This window comes from Macaca fascicularis, chromosome 1 (assembly GCF_037993035.2).
Source record: "Macaca fascicularis isolate 582-1 chromosome 1, T2T-MFA8v1.1".
Lineage (NCBI taxonomy): Eukaryota > Metazoa > Chordata > Mammalia > Primates > Cercopithecidae > Macaca > Macaca fascicularis.
Genome location: NC_088375.1, coordinates 189,806,511 through 189,820,748, shown reverse-complemented (window position 1 = coordinate 189,820,748; position 14,238 = coordinate 189,806,511). Strand labels below are relative to the sequence as shown.

General features: G+C 40.4%; 1 protein-coding gene across 8 annotated transcripts in view; it reads right to left on the bottom strand.

Annotated features, from left to right (window-relative positions):
• Positions 1–14,238, bottom strand: part of EIF2B3 (eukaryotic translation initiation factor 2B subunit gamma) — a 146,259-nt gene that overhangs the window by 73,557 nt on the left and 58,464 nt on the right. For 7 of the 8 annotated variants that reach the window (XM_074008645.1, XM_015451901.4, XM_074008631.1 and 4 more), the window contains one exon: positions 9,126–9,237. In XM_074008645.1, the coding sequence (XP_073864746.1) occupies positions 9,126–9,237 (112 nt within the window). Of the gene's footprint in view, positions 1–6,802; positions 7,378–9,125; positions 9,238–14,238 lie in introns of those variants that run through there. The other variant, XM_074008654.1, reaches the window with a different exon arrangement.

Below are 14,238 nucleotides of genomic sequence, written 5' to 3'. Positions count from 1 at the left end.
CCATCTCAAAAACAAACAAACAAACAAACAACAAAAAAAAACCTTTAGATTTTACTTGATTCAGAAACTTTTAATGTATTATACCTTGTTCTTATTTTTAAAAATTAAAATTGAAGTTACATATGCACATAAAACGGCAAGTCGCTTCTCAAGCTTTTAAGGAAAAAATTGACCATCTATTCCCTTTCCTGCGCATTTTCTGTTCCCCAGATATGCCCATTTTTAACTCTTTTAGCAGATCCACTTAGTATTTATTTTTCCACCAATAACACTTTTTTTTCTTTCTTTTTTTTTTTGAGATGGAGTCTTGCTCTGTCTTCCAAGTCCAGGTTGGAGTGCAGTGCAGTGGCACAATCTTGGCTCCACTGTAACCTCCGCCTCCCAAGTTCAAGCGATTCTCCTGCCTCAGCCTCCCGAGTAACTGGGATTACAGGTATTTGTCACCACACTCAAATAATTTTTCTAATTTGAGTAGAGAGGATTTCACCATGTTGACCAGGCTGGTCTCGAACTCCTGACCTCAAGTGATCTGGCCATCTTGGCCTCCCAAAGTGCTGGGATTATAGGAGTGAGCCTCTGTGCCCAGCAATAGCATAGTTGCTTTTTTTTTTTTTTTTTTTAGACAGAATTTCACTCTTGCTGCCCAAGCGGGAGTGCAATGGCGCCAGCTTGGCTCACTGTAACCTCTGCCTCCCAGGTTCAAGCAATTCTCCTGCCTCAGCCTCCCGAGTAGCTGAGACTATAGGTATGCGCCACCAAACCTGGCCAATTTTCTGTATTTTTAGTAGAAACGGGGTTTCACCAAGTTAGACAGGCTGGTCTCAAACTCCTGACCTCAGGTGATCCGCCTGCCTCTGCCTCCCAAAGTGCTGCCAGTAGCATTCTTATACTGGTATTTCTCGGGTTTTCCATTTCAGGAATAATCTGATTTTCCATTGTGGAAAACAGGACTTAACTTATTTTCATCATCAACCCTGCTCCCATCATATACACCCATACTTCCTTATGCCTTTTACCTTCCCAATAATTGTTATATTATTTTGGTCAGCTCAATAATCGATGCTTAAATTATTATGACTTCAGCTCCATGTATTAGCTACTAACTATAGAAGAGGACGATTTCACTCTTCCCTCATGTGTCCAACATACTAACCTCCTCTCATCATTCCAAAGTAATTAAATCATAATTTGGGTTAGACTGTATCAGTGATTGCATTAGCATGCATATTTAAATATTAGTTACAGGCCAGGCTTGGTGGCTTAGGCCTGTAATCTTAGCATTTTGGGAGGCTGAGGTGGGTGGATCACTTGAGGTCAGGAGTTCGAAACCAGCCTGGCCAACATGGTGAAACTCCATCTCTGTTAAAAATACAAAAAAAATTAGCCACGCGTGATGGTGCATCCTATAATCCCAACTACTTGGGAGGCTGAGGCAGGAGAATCACTTGAACTCAGGAGGCAGAGGCTGCAGTGAGCTGAGATCAGCCACTGCACTCGAGCCTGGGCAACAGAGTGAGACTCTGTCTCAAAAAAAAAGAAAAAAAAAAAAACTAGTTACAGCTGAACCACGCAGTCGCTAAGAATTTTTTCACCTGCACATTTTTGTAGTTTGCCTTGGTGTGAATAATCGCCTTCTTGATTTTCTAGGTGCTTACCAATACAACTCCAAACTAACTACTAAGTGCTCCAAATCATCTCAAAATGTTGAAACACATTACATTGTGTCATTTTCATCAGAAGAAATATGATCATCTTGAATAAATCATTCCCAAGTTTTCTGACCTATTCCATTCTGGTCTGGTTGCCATTTACACTGGGTGTACATGTGTTAGCCTGGAATCTCCCTTCATCATCATCGTGGGGATTCATTTTATCTTAATTGAATGTCCTTTTTTTTTTTTTTTTTTGAGACGGAGGCTCACTCTGTCGCCAGGCTGGAGGGCAGTGGTGCAATCTTGGCTCACTGCAATCTCCGCCTCCCAGATTCAAGTGATTCTCCTGCCTCAGCCTCCTGAGTAGCTGGGATTACAGGCATGCACCACCATGCCCGGCAAATTTTTTTTTTTTTTTGTATTTTTAGTAGAGATGGGGTTTCTCCATGTTGGCCAGGATGGTCTTGATCTCATGACCTCGTGATCTGCCCATTTTGGCCTCCCAAAGTGCTGGGATTACAGGCATGAACCACCACACCTGGCCTGAATGTCCTTTTTCCTTCCTTTCCTTCCCTTCCTTTCCTTCCTTCCCTCCCTCCCTCCCTCCCTTCCTTCCTTCCTTCACACCCAGCCTGAATGTCCTTTGTCCCTCCTTTTTTTCCTTTTTTCCTTTCTTCCTTCCTTCCTTCCTCCCTCCCTCCCTCCCCCCTCCCCTCCCCTCCCCTCCCCTCCCTTCTCCTTCCTTCCTTCCCTCCCTCTATCCCTCCCTCCCTCCCTCTCTTTCTTCTCTTTCTTTCTTCTCTCTCTCTCTCTTTTTTTTTGAGCAGAGTCTCCCTCTGTTGCTCAGGCTGGAGTGCAATGATGTGATCTAGGCTCACTGCAACCTCTGCCTCCCAGGTTCAAGCATGAATGCCCTTTTTCTTATATCCTGTGTCTTCCTCTTTCTTAGTTTATGCTAAGGTTTTGGTGTTACATAAACTCTAGCAGCTTTCCTTTTTTGATTTAATCTTTAATTTTTGTGGGTACATGCTAGGTACATATACTGATGGGTTACATGAGATATTTTGATACAGGCATACAATATGTAATAATCACATCGGGGTAAACGGAGGTATCCATTACCTCAAGCATTTATCCCTTGAGTGACAAACAATCCAATTATACTCTCGTAGTTATTTTAAAATGTACAATTAAATTGTTTTTGACTATAGTTACCCTGTTGCACTAGCAAATATTAGGTTTTATTCATTCTTTCTAACTAATTTTTTGTACCCATTAACCATTCCCCCCTCCCCCCACGACCCCACACTCTCTACCCTTTCCAGCCTCTGGTAGCCAACCTTCTACTCTCTATCTCCATGAGTTACATTGATTTTTAGCTCACACAAGCAAGTAAGTGAAAACATGTAGTTTGTCTTTCCATGCCTGGTTTATTTCACTTAACATAATGACCTCCAGTTCCATCCATGTTGTAGCAAATGACAGGATCTCATTCTTTTTTATGTCTGAATAGTACTCAATAGTGTATTTGTACCACGTTTTCTTTATCCATTCATCTGTTGATGGACACTTAGGTTGCTTCCAGATCTTGGCTATTGTGAATAGTGCTGCAATAAACATGGGAACGCAAATATCTCTTCAATATACTGATTTCCTTTCTTGTGGGTATATACCTAGGAGTGGGATTGCTGGATTGTATGGTAGCTCCATTTTTCGTTTTTTGAGGAGCCTTCAAACTGTTACTCATAGTGGCTGTACTAATTTACATTCCCATCAACAGCATATGAGAGTTCCCCTTTCTCCACAACCTTGCCAGGATTTGCTACTGCCTCACTTTTGGATAAAAGGCATTTTAACTAAGGTGAGATGACATCTCATTGTTTTTATTTGCATTTCTCTGATGATCAATGATGTTGAGCACCTTTTCATATATCTGCTTGACATTTATTTGTATACAGACTTCTTTTGAGAAATGTCTATTCAGATCTTTTGCCCATTTAAAAGCCCAGATTAGGTTTTTTCCTATAGAGTTGTTTGAGTTCCTTCTATATTTTGGTTATTAATCCCTTGTCAGATGGGTAGTTTGCAAATATTTTCTCTCATTCTGTGGGTTGTCTCTTCACTTTATTGATTGTTTCCTCTGCTGTACAAAAGCTTTTTAACTTGATATGATCCCATTTGTCCATTTTTGCTTTGGCTGCCTATGCTTGTGGGGTATTACTCTAGAAATCTTTGCTCCGACTAATGTCCTGGAGACTTTCCTCAATGGTTTCTTGTAGTAGCTTCAAAGTTTGAGGTCTTAGATTTAGGTCTTTAACCATTTTGATTTGATTTTTGTATATGGAAAGAGACAGGGGTTTAGTTTCATTCTTTTGCATATGGATATCCAGTTTTCCTAGCACCATTTATTAAAGAGATTGTCCTTTCCCCAACGTATATTCTTGGCACCTTTGTCAAAAATGAGTTCACTGAAGGTGTATGGATTTATCTCTGGTTCTTTATTCTGTTCCACTGACCTATATGTCTGTTTTTATGCCAGTACCATGCTGTTTTGGTTACCAAAGCTCTGTAGTATAATTTGAAGTCAGGTAATATGATTCCTGTAGTTTTGTTCTTTTTGCTTAGGATAGCTTTGGCTATTCTGGGTCTTTTGTAATTCCATGTAATTTTTTTTTTTTTTGAGATGGAGTCTTGCTCTGTTGCCCAGGCTGGAGTGCAATGGCACAGTCTCAGCTCACTGTAACCTCCGTCTCATGTGATTCTCCCACCTCAGTCTCCCAAGTAGCTGGGATCACAGGTGCCCACCACCACGCTCAGCTAATTTTTGTATTTTTAGTAGAGATGGGGTTTCACCACATTGGCCAGGCTGGTCTCGAACTCCTGACCTCAAATGATTCACCTGCCTTGGCCTCCCAAAGTGCTGGGATTACAGGCATGAGCCACCATGCCCAGCCAATTTCATATAAATTTTAGGATTGCTTTTTCTATTTCTGTGAAGCATGTTATTGGTATTTTGATAGGGATTGCATAAAATCTGTAGATTGCAGCCAGGCGTGGTGGCTCATGCCTGTAATCTCAGCACTTTGGGAGGCTGAGGTGGGTGGGTCACGTGAGGTCAAGAGTTCGAGACCAGCCTGGGCAACATGGTGAAACCCCGTCTCCACTAAAAATACAAAAATTAGCTGGGCGTGGTGGTGGGCGCCTGTAATCCCAGCAACTTGGGCAGCTGAGGCAGGAGAATCGCTTGAGCCTGGGAGGTGGAAGGTGCAGTGAGCTGAGATCATGCCACTGTACTCTAACCTGGGATATAGAGCAAGATGCTCTCTCAAGAAAAAAAAAAAAAAATCTGTAGATTGCTTTGAGGAGTAATTGTAACAACTACATTGTAATAATACTGATTTTTTTCAATCCATGAACATGGAATATCTTCCCACTTTTTGTGTCCTCTTCAAATTATTGCATCAATATTTTATAATGTTCATTGTAGACATCTTTTGCTTCTTTGGTTAAGTTAATCCCCAGGTATTTTATTTTATTTGTAGCTATTATAATAGAAATACTTTCTTGATTTCTTTTTCAGATTCTTTTTTTTTTTTTTGAGACTGAGTCTTGCTCTGTTGCCCAGGCTGGAGTGCAGCGGCACCATCTTGGCTCACTGCAAGCTCTGCCTCCCAGCTTCAAGCACTACTCATGCGTCAGCCTCCCAAGTAGCTGGGACTACAGGCACATGCCACCATGCCCGGCTAATTCTTTTTCAGATTCTTTGCTGTTAGCACATAGAAATACTACTGATTTTCATATGTTGATTTTGTATCCTGGAACTTTACTGTATTTATCAGTTCTAATAGTTTTTCATGGAGTCTTTAGGTTTTTCCAAATATAAAATTATATCATCTGCAAACACAGATAATTTGACTTCTTCCTTTCCAATTTAGATGCCCTTTATTTCCTTCTCTTGTTTGACTGCTTTAGCTAGGACTTCCAGTACTATGTTGGGTAACAGCAGTAAAAGTGTGCATCCTTGTCTAGTAGCTTTCTGAAAACAGATGCATGGAAAGCAAATGTCTAAAAAGTTCTCATTCTACTCTCATATTTGATTGATAGTTTGATTAGATAGAAATAAGAATGTTAAAGGCATTGTTTATAGTTGCCAGTGTTGCTGTTAGGAAGTTCAAAGCTATTTTAATTCCTTTGTATATGATATCCTCTCTCCTTTCCGGGAGCTTGTAAGGTCTCTTTGTTAGCAGTTATAAAATTTCACAATGATAAACTTGGTATGTTTCTTTTCTCCATTTTACTGGGAACTCAGTTTCCTTTCAGTCTAGAAATCCAGCTCCTTTTATCCTAAGAAAAATTAAAAAATAATTTCACTGATGTTTTCTTCCCCCTTCATTTCTTTCTTTCTAGAAATCCATGTTCTAATTCGGAGGCATTAATTCATTAATTACATTTAATCATCTTTGTATTTCATTTCTATGAAATTCTAATTTCTTTCTTTTCTTTCTTTCCCTCCCTTCCTTCCTCCCTCCCTCCTTCTCTTTCTCCCTCTCTTTCTTTCATTTTTTGAGACAGGGTCTCGCTCTGTCACCCAGCCTGGAGTACAGTAGTACAACCATGGCTCACTGCAGCCTCAACCTCTTAGACTCAAGCGATCCTCCAACCTCAGAGATTCCAATTTCTTAAACGATTTTCTTTTTTACCTAGATCACTCATATCTGAAACCATTCCTTTTTGCCAACAATTTGATTTTCAGTGGTGTTTATTCCATTCTTTTGCTATTTTAAAATGTATTAATTCTGTAATTATTTAAACCTGGTTTTTTTTTTTTTTTTTTTTTGAGACCGAGTCTCACTCTGTCGCCCAGGCTGGAGTGCAATGGCACGAGATTGGCTCACTGCAACCTCTGCCTCCCCAGTTCAAGTGATTCTCCTGCCTCAGCCTCCCAAGTACCTGGGACTACAGGCACATGCCACCACGCCCGGCTAATTTTTGTATTTTTAGTAGACACGGGGTTTCACTGTGTTAGCCAGGATGGTCTCCATCTCCTGACCTTGTGATCCACCCGCCTCTGCCTCCCAAAGTGCTGGGATTATAGGCATGAGCCATTGCAACCGGCCAATCCTCTTTTTTTTTAGTTCTATAATATCCTCTTTTTTATCATCTCATTGCTGAACTTTTATTTATTAAATTCATGTTTTAATAAGTAGTTTTATGGTTATGCAGTTGCATAGTTTTAAGAAAATTTCTTTTATTTCGTGAGCTATATTCGTTTCAGGATAGCTTCTTTGTCTTTTACAGGATATTTTTCTTGCTTTCATTTTGTTTTCTGTAGCATATTTGTACGGCTGACATTCTGATTCTTTTGATCTTATTCATGCTTGAGTCACGGCTCTGCCTGGATGTTTTGTTTGTTTTGATATAACACAAATGAATTGTCTCTTTTCCTTCTGTATCTGATATCAGTTACCATGTAAGTACTGGTGTGGAGAAACTGGGGATCTTAATCCCACTTGGTGGGATTATAAAACAGTGAAAATGCCATGGAAACAGTATGTAGCTTCCTCAAAAAATTAAACATCATAGTTCTCTATCATATGATCCAGTAATCTCACTTCTAAATATATATCCAAAAGAACTGAAAGCAAGGTCTTGAAGAGATGTCTGTACACCCACGTTCACTGCAGCACTATTCACAACAGTCAAGAGGTGGCAGCAACTCAAATGTCTGTCAGAAGATAAATGGATGACAAAATGTGGTATATACATACAATGGAATATTATTCAGTCTTTAAAAAAAGGAAATCCAGTTATATGCTACAACATGGACATTATGCTAAGTAAAATAAGTAAATAAGTAAAATAAAAAGACAGTCACAAAAAGACAAATATTGTATGATTTCACTTACATGAGACATTTAAAGTAGAATCATAGGTAGCAAGGACTTGTGGGGAGAAAAAAAATGGGGAGTTGTTGTTTGATGGGTATAGAATTTCAGATTTGCAAGATGAAAGTTCTCGAGATCTGTTTCACCACAATTTGAACACATTTAACACTACTGAACTGTTCACTTAAAAATAGCCAGTTAGGGCCGGGCGCGGTGGCTCAAGCCTGTAATCCCAGCACTTTGGGAGGCCGAGATGGGCGGATCACGAGGTCAGGAGATCGAGAGACGATCCCGGCTAACACGGTGAAACCCCGTCTCTACTAAAAAATACAAAAAAATAGCCAGGCGAGGTGGCGGGCGCCTGCAGTCCCAGCTACTCGGGAGGCTGAGGCAGGAGAATGGCGTAAACCCGGGAGGCGGAGCTTGCAGTGAGCTGAGATCCGGCCACTGCACTCCAGCCTGGGTGACAGAGCAAGACTCCGTCTCAAAAAAAAAAAAAAAAAAAAAAAAAAAAAAAATATATATATATATATATATATAGCCAGTATATATATATATATATATATATATATATGGCCAGTTAGGGCCGGGCATGGTGGCTCACGCCTGTAATCCCAGCACTTTGGGAGACTGAGGCGGGTGGACTACGGGTCAGGAGTTCAAGACCAGCCCGGTCAATATGATGAAACCCCGTATCTACTAAAAATACAAAAATTAGCTGGGTGTGGTGGTGGGTGCCTGTAGTCCCAGCTGCTTGGGAGGCTGAGGCAGGAGAATCGCTTGAATCTGGGAGGCAGAGGTTGCAGTGAGCCCAGATTGCACCATTGCATTCCAGCCTGGGCAATAGAGCAAGACTCCATCTCAAAAAAAAAGTCCACTTAGAATGGGCCGGGCATGGTGGCTCATGCCTGTAATCTCAGCACTTTGGGAGGCCAAGGTAGGTAGATCACTTGAGGTCAGGAGTTCGAGACCAGCCTGGCCAACATGGTGAAACTCCATCTCTACTAAAAATACAAAAAATAGCTGGGCATGGTGGTGCATACCTGTAATCCCAGCTACTCAGGAGGCTGAGGCAGGAGAATCACTTGAACCCAGGAGGCAGAGTCGCAGTAAGCCAAGATTATACCACTGCACTCTAGCCTGGGTGACAGAGTGAGACTCCATCTCAAACAACGAAAAACAAAAACAAAAAACAAACCAAAACAAAACAAACCAAAAAAACAAAACAAAACAAAGACAAACAAAAAACCAAAGGTTAGAATGGTACATTTTATGTTGTTTTTTTCACCGCTTTTTTTTTTTAAAGGGGGTTTTATAACATTGTCAGAAAGACAGTCTTGTTCTTCTCACAGCTGCTTTGCCTGACTCTTATGCAGGATTTGGCTCTACCTTGGCAAGAAAAGACAGAGAAACAGGCTTATGCAGTGAAGAAAAGCCTTCATCTTGTCTCATGGGAAAAATATTCACATACTTTTGTCAATTTCACACAGTATAGTCTAGTTTTCATTCCCTCTTTCCCACCCACTGGGTGGTTTTATTTTGTTTTAAGACAAGGATAATTGCCAGAAGAAAACACCCTAGGGCTTACTTCTGTAGGATGGATCCCTTAATGACCAGCTCTTCATCCAAGTCTGCTTCATTAGCCATGAAGAGCAGCCTCTTTCCTGTGCTGTCCACTCCAATGAAGTCACGCTGCTCCACTGAATCATACAAAAGAAAAAAAAAAATCAAATAAAGCCATTTGCCCTGCCTGCATGAATAAGCCAGGGAACACAGTATCTGCTCAGTGCTCTTGGAACCAACACAGGATTGAAGGGTGGGTGCAGTGGCTCACGCCTGTAATCCCAATACTTTGGGAGGCCGAGTTGGGTGGATCACCTGGGGTCAGGAGTTTGAGACCAGCCTGGCCAACATGGTGAAACACTGTCTCTACTAAAAATACAAAAATTAGCCGAGTGTGGTAGTATGCCCTGTAGTCCCAGCTGCTTGGGAGGCTGAGGCAGAATTACTTGAACCTGGGAGGTGGAGGTTGCAGTGAGCTGAGATCGTGCCACTGTAGTACACTCCAGCGTGGGTGACAGAGTGAGATTCCATCTCAAAAAAAACAAAAACAAACAAACAAAAAAACCACAGGATTGAGATGAGAGAGGAGCCATAATAAGTGTGTTAGGCCATTCTGCGTTACCATAAAGAATCTGTGACTAGGTAATTTACAAAGAAATACTTATAATTTATAATTGTCTCATGGTTCTGCAGGGTATACAGGAAGCATACAGGAGGTTTCTGCGGAAGCCTCAGGGACCTTTTTACTCATGGTAGAAGGTAAAGTGAGAGCAGAATAGTCACATGGCAAGAGAGGGGAATAAGAGAGAGCTGGGGGCAAGATGCCACATACCTTTAAACGAGAACTCACTCACTATCACAAGAACAGCACCAAGCCATGAGAGATCCGCACCCATGACCCAAACACCTCCCCCGAGGCCCTATCTCCAAAACTGGGGATTACATTTCAATATGAGATTTGGGGGAACATGCAAACTATACCAATGAGTGTCCTATAGCACATGCCATGGTATTTAAAACATGGGTGATCAAATTTGTTTTGTACTGCTCTAAAGGATATTATCAAGTTAATTGGTGAAGTTTAAATAAAGTCTGTATATTGAAGTATGGTACCAACGTAATTTCCTGTTTTTAGAGACTATCATTTTTGGAGGAGATGGAGGAAATACATATCGACATATTTAAAGACAAAGGAAAATCATATCTGCAACTTATTCTCAGATAGCTCAGAAAATAATTATATATATTATATTATGTATGCCTTATATATATATATTGAATATATATTACAAAGAAAGAGAGATGCTGGGCAGTGGTTCATGCCTGTAATTCCAGCACTTTGGGAGGCTGAGGCAGAAGCATCATTTAAGCCCAGGAATTCGAGATCAGCCTGGGCAACACTGCAAGACCTCATCTCTACAAATAATTAAAAAATTAGCTGGGCATGGTGGCACGTACCTATAGTGAGGAAGCTGAGACAGGGGGATCCCTTTAGCCTGGGAGGCTAAGGCTGCAGTGAGCCATGACTGCTGTAGTACACTCCAGCTTGGATGACAGACCAAGACCTTCTCTCAAAAATAAATAAATAGGCCGGGCATGGTGGCTCACGCCTGTAATCCCAGCACTTTGGGAGGCCAAGGCAGGTGGATCACCTGAGGTCAGGAGTTCCAGCCCAGCCTGGCCAACATGGTGAAACCCATCTCTACTGAAAATAAAAAAATCAGCTGCTGAGTGTGGTGGCGGGCGCCTGTAACCCCAGCTACTTGGGAGACTGAGGCAGGAGACTCACTTGAACCCAGGAGGCAGAGGCTGCACTGAGCTGAGATCACGCCACTGCACTCCAGCCTGGGCAACAGAGCGAGACTCCATCTCAGTAAATAAATAAATAAATAAGTAAGTAATGTTACTTTATTTATTTAGGGCACTTCATTTTTTTTTTTTTTTTAAAGAATTTTCTCTCTGCAAATAATAACCCAGGTCTTCTTACTGTGAAAATGGGAATAATATTATTTAAATCATTCACATTCAATCAACATTAACTACAGGCAGTAGATTCTATGCTATGTATAAGGCATTTAAAAAAGTGTATATTTTATTATGTGTGAATGGTTCTTGGTAGACAGTGATCTTACAGGCTGCTATATTATTGCTATTTTCTATGTCATACTTCTCTTCCCCAACTAGATTATAAACTTTTCAAAGGCAGGCTTCTGATTCTTTTATATCTTCCATAACATCTAGTACAGTGTTACATACTTAATAATATGTGCTACTAAACTGTACAGTATCTATACCTTACAGAAACATTTTCACATAGTGACAAAATAGCAGAATGATTAAGAACAGAAGTTCTGGAGCCAGAACACCTGGGTATGAATCCCAGCTTAGCCAATTATCAGTTTATGTTACAGCAATTTACTTAACTTCTCTGTTCCTCAGTTTCATCTATAAAATGGGGATAATAATAGTGTTTGTCTCATGGGTTTATTATGTAGATTAAGTGAATTAATATTTGTAAAGCATTTATAATAGTGTTATTAACTAAAACATTAAATAAAATGTTAAGTTTAAAAATTAAACAAAATACACCCTCTAATTCTCACAACAACCAAATAAAGCAATGCCTCAATACCTCTTTATAAAGGAGAAACAGAAAGTTTAGCTCTAGAAAAAATGAGATCTGTAAAGATGAATTTGCTTCCTACTGACAGACAATGGCTGCTAAATAACAGAATATGTTTCACTGTTGGCTAAAGCTGCCTGTATACCTATAACCAAATATACTATTCAATTGTGCAATATGTTTAGTTCAGGTACTTGAAAATATTTAAAGTCACCAATCAGATGGTGTCTGGTCATCTTATATGCAGTGTTTGAATATAAATGAGGAAAAACAATTATAAAAAAAAATATATGTTAGGGTTTTTTGTTCAATAACCAAATGAAATCCAAAAAAGGAAGAGCAAATGCTGCCAATTTGAAGCTAAATTTTGCAGAGAATTTCAAATGCCACATAGCAGCTTAGACATATATCAATTTATACATTACATGGAAACTTGAGAATGTAACAAAGTCTGTAAGGGTCTCATTATGAGTCAGCCATTTAAAAAAGAAACACGGAGATGTTATTTTTGGATATAATTTGGAATGCTTTCCCTACCCAAGTCCTAAGGCTCACAGAAACCTTGAATCACTGATGTCCTGGGAGCAATAATTTCCAGCCAGCCAATTTTTTAGCTATGTTGCACTTTAGTCCCTTTTCTCTCCCTCTCAGACCCTCCACCTTGTATTGCTTCTTTACAGCTATCATAGTAACTGGGACTTCAGAATGTGATACAAATTATAGAAACTTGGAAAGGTTTCTTTCTGTTCTGCTTTAGCAAAATATGAATTTCACTTTGGGAGCAGAGCAGGTAATTGTAGAATGTCTTCCTAAGAAGAAAGGCTACACAAACTTAAGAAAGCAGATAAAACTGAACTTCTATTTAAAAAAAAAAAAAATCTGTCATATTCAAGTATTCACGTTTTTTCCCCTAGTTGACTTTTACTTCTCTGACTGATTCTTCTGTCTCATCTACACACATTTTGCTTATCCATTCATTCATTGATTCATTCATTCTACCAATAAATATCTTTGTACACCTACCCTATGGCAGGTGCTATGTCTAGAGCTGGGAATTCCAACTCATTTTATAAGGCCAGCATGATCCTGATGCCAAAACCAGGCAAGGATATCATGAGAAAGGAAAAGGCAAATTTACTCATTAGCAAGTCAAAATAGTATGTCAAGTAGATTAAGAAGGCTCACAAACTTGTTGGAGCTCCTCCTATCCAAAAGTAAGGTTAGTTCCTTATCCTTTATATCTGGGCTTGCTCAGTAACTAGCTTTGAACAGAGTGCAGCTGAAGTGACAGTGTGTGTTCTGAGTTTAGGCTTCAAGAGACTTTGTAGCTTCTGCAGTCATGCTTAGAACCTGTAAACAAGCCTGGGCTTGTAAACAAGCCTGGGCTAACCCCCTGGATGGTAAGAGACTAGTCGAAAAGAAAAATCCAGCTGTCAAGGCTGAGGCTCTCTATGTATATTTTTCTTTTTTTTTGGAGGTGCGGTCTTACTCTGTCGCCCAGGTTGGAGTGCAGTGGCACGACCTTGGCTCACTGCAACCTCCGCCTCTTGGGTTCAAGCAATTCTCCTGCCTCAACCTCCCAAGTAGCTGGGACCACAGGCATGTGCTACCATGTCCAGCTAACTTTTGTATTTTTAGTAGAGATGGGGTTTTGCCATGCTGGCCAGGCTGGTCTCGAACTCCTGACCTCAGGTGATCCACCCACCTCCCAAAGTGCTGAGATTACAGGTGTGAGCCACTGGGTCCAGCCAAGGCTCCATACATATTAATGAGCCCAGTTACGGGAGACTAAGATAAGAATGATAGTTGCCTCCTGGTATTCACATCCTTGTATATCCCTTCTTGAATGTGGGCTGGCCTAGTGACTTGCTTCTAACCAACAGAACGTGGCAAAGGTAATAAAATGTTACTTCTATAATTAGGTTACATAAGATTGTGACTTCTGTCTTTCTAGAAGAGTTTTTCCCTTGCTGGCTTTGATGAAGTAAGTTTCCATGCTGGAAAGGCCCAAGTAATAAAGAAAGGAAGGTAGCTTCTGGCTAATAGCTTGGTGGAAACTGAGGCTCAGTCCAACAGTCCTGAGGGAAATGAAATTCTCCCAATAACCAAGTAAGCTTGGAACCAAATCTCTTCCCAGTTGAGCCTTCAGATGAGACTCCAGCCCTAGCTGATATCTTGACTGCAGCCTTCTGAAAGACTCTGGTGGACCCAGCTAAGCCATGCCTGGATTATTGGCTCACAGTATTGTTTTAAACTGTTAAATGTGTGGCAACTTTTATAAGTAATTGTTAATACATGAGCTGACATCACTTGAACAGAGATGAGCCATCTCAGCTACACTTAGGCCAAACTGCCAACCTACAGACTCATAAGCAAGTAAATGTTTGTTGTTTTAAGCCACTAGAGTTTAGGAACGTTTGTTATGTAGTAAAAATTAATACAATGTGTAAAAGGATAATAAGCCATGACCAAGTTGGGTTTATCCCAGGTATCATCATCATATCATCAGAGAAAA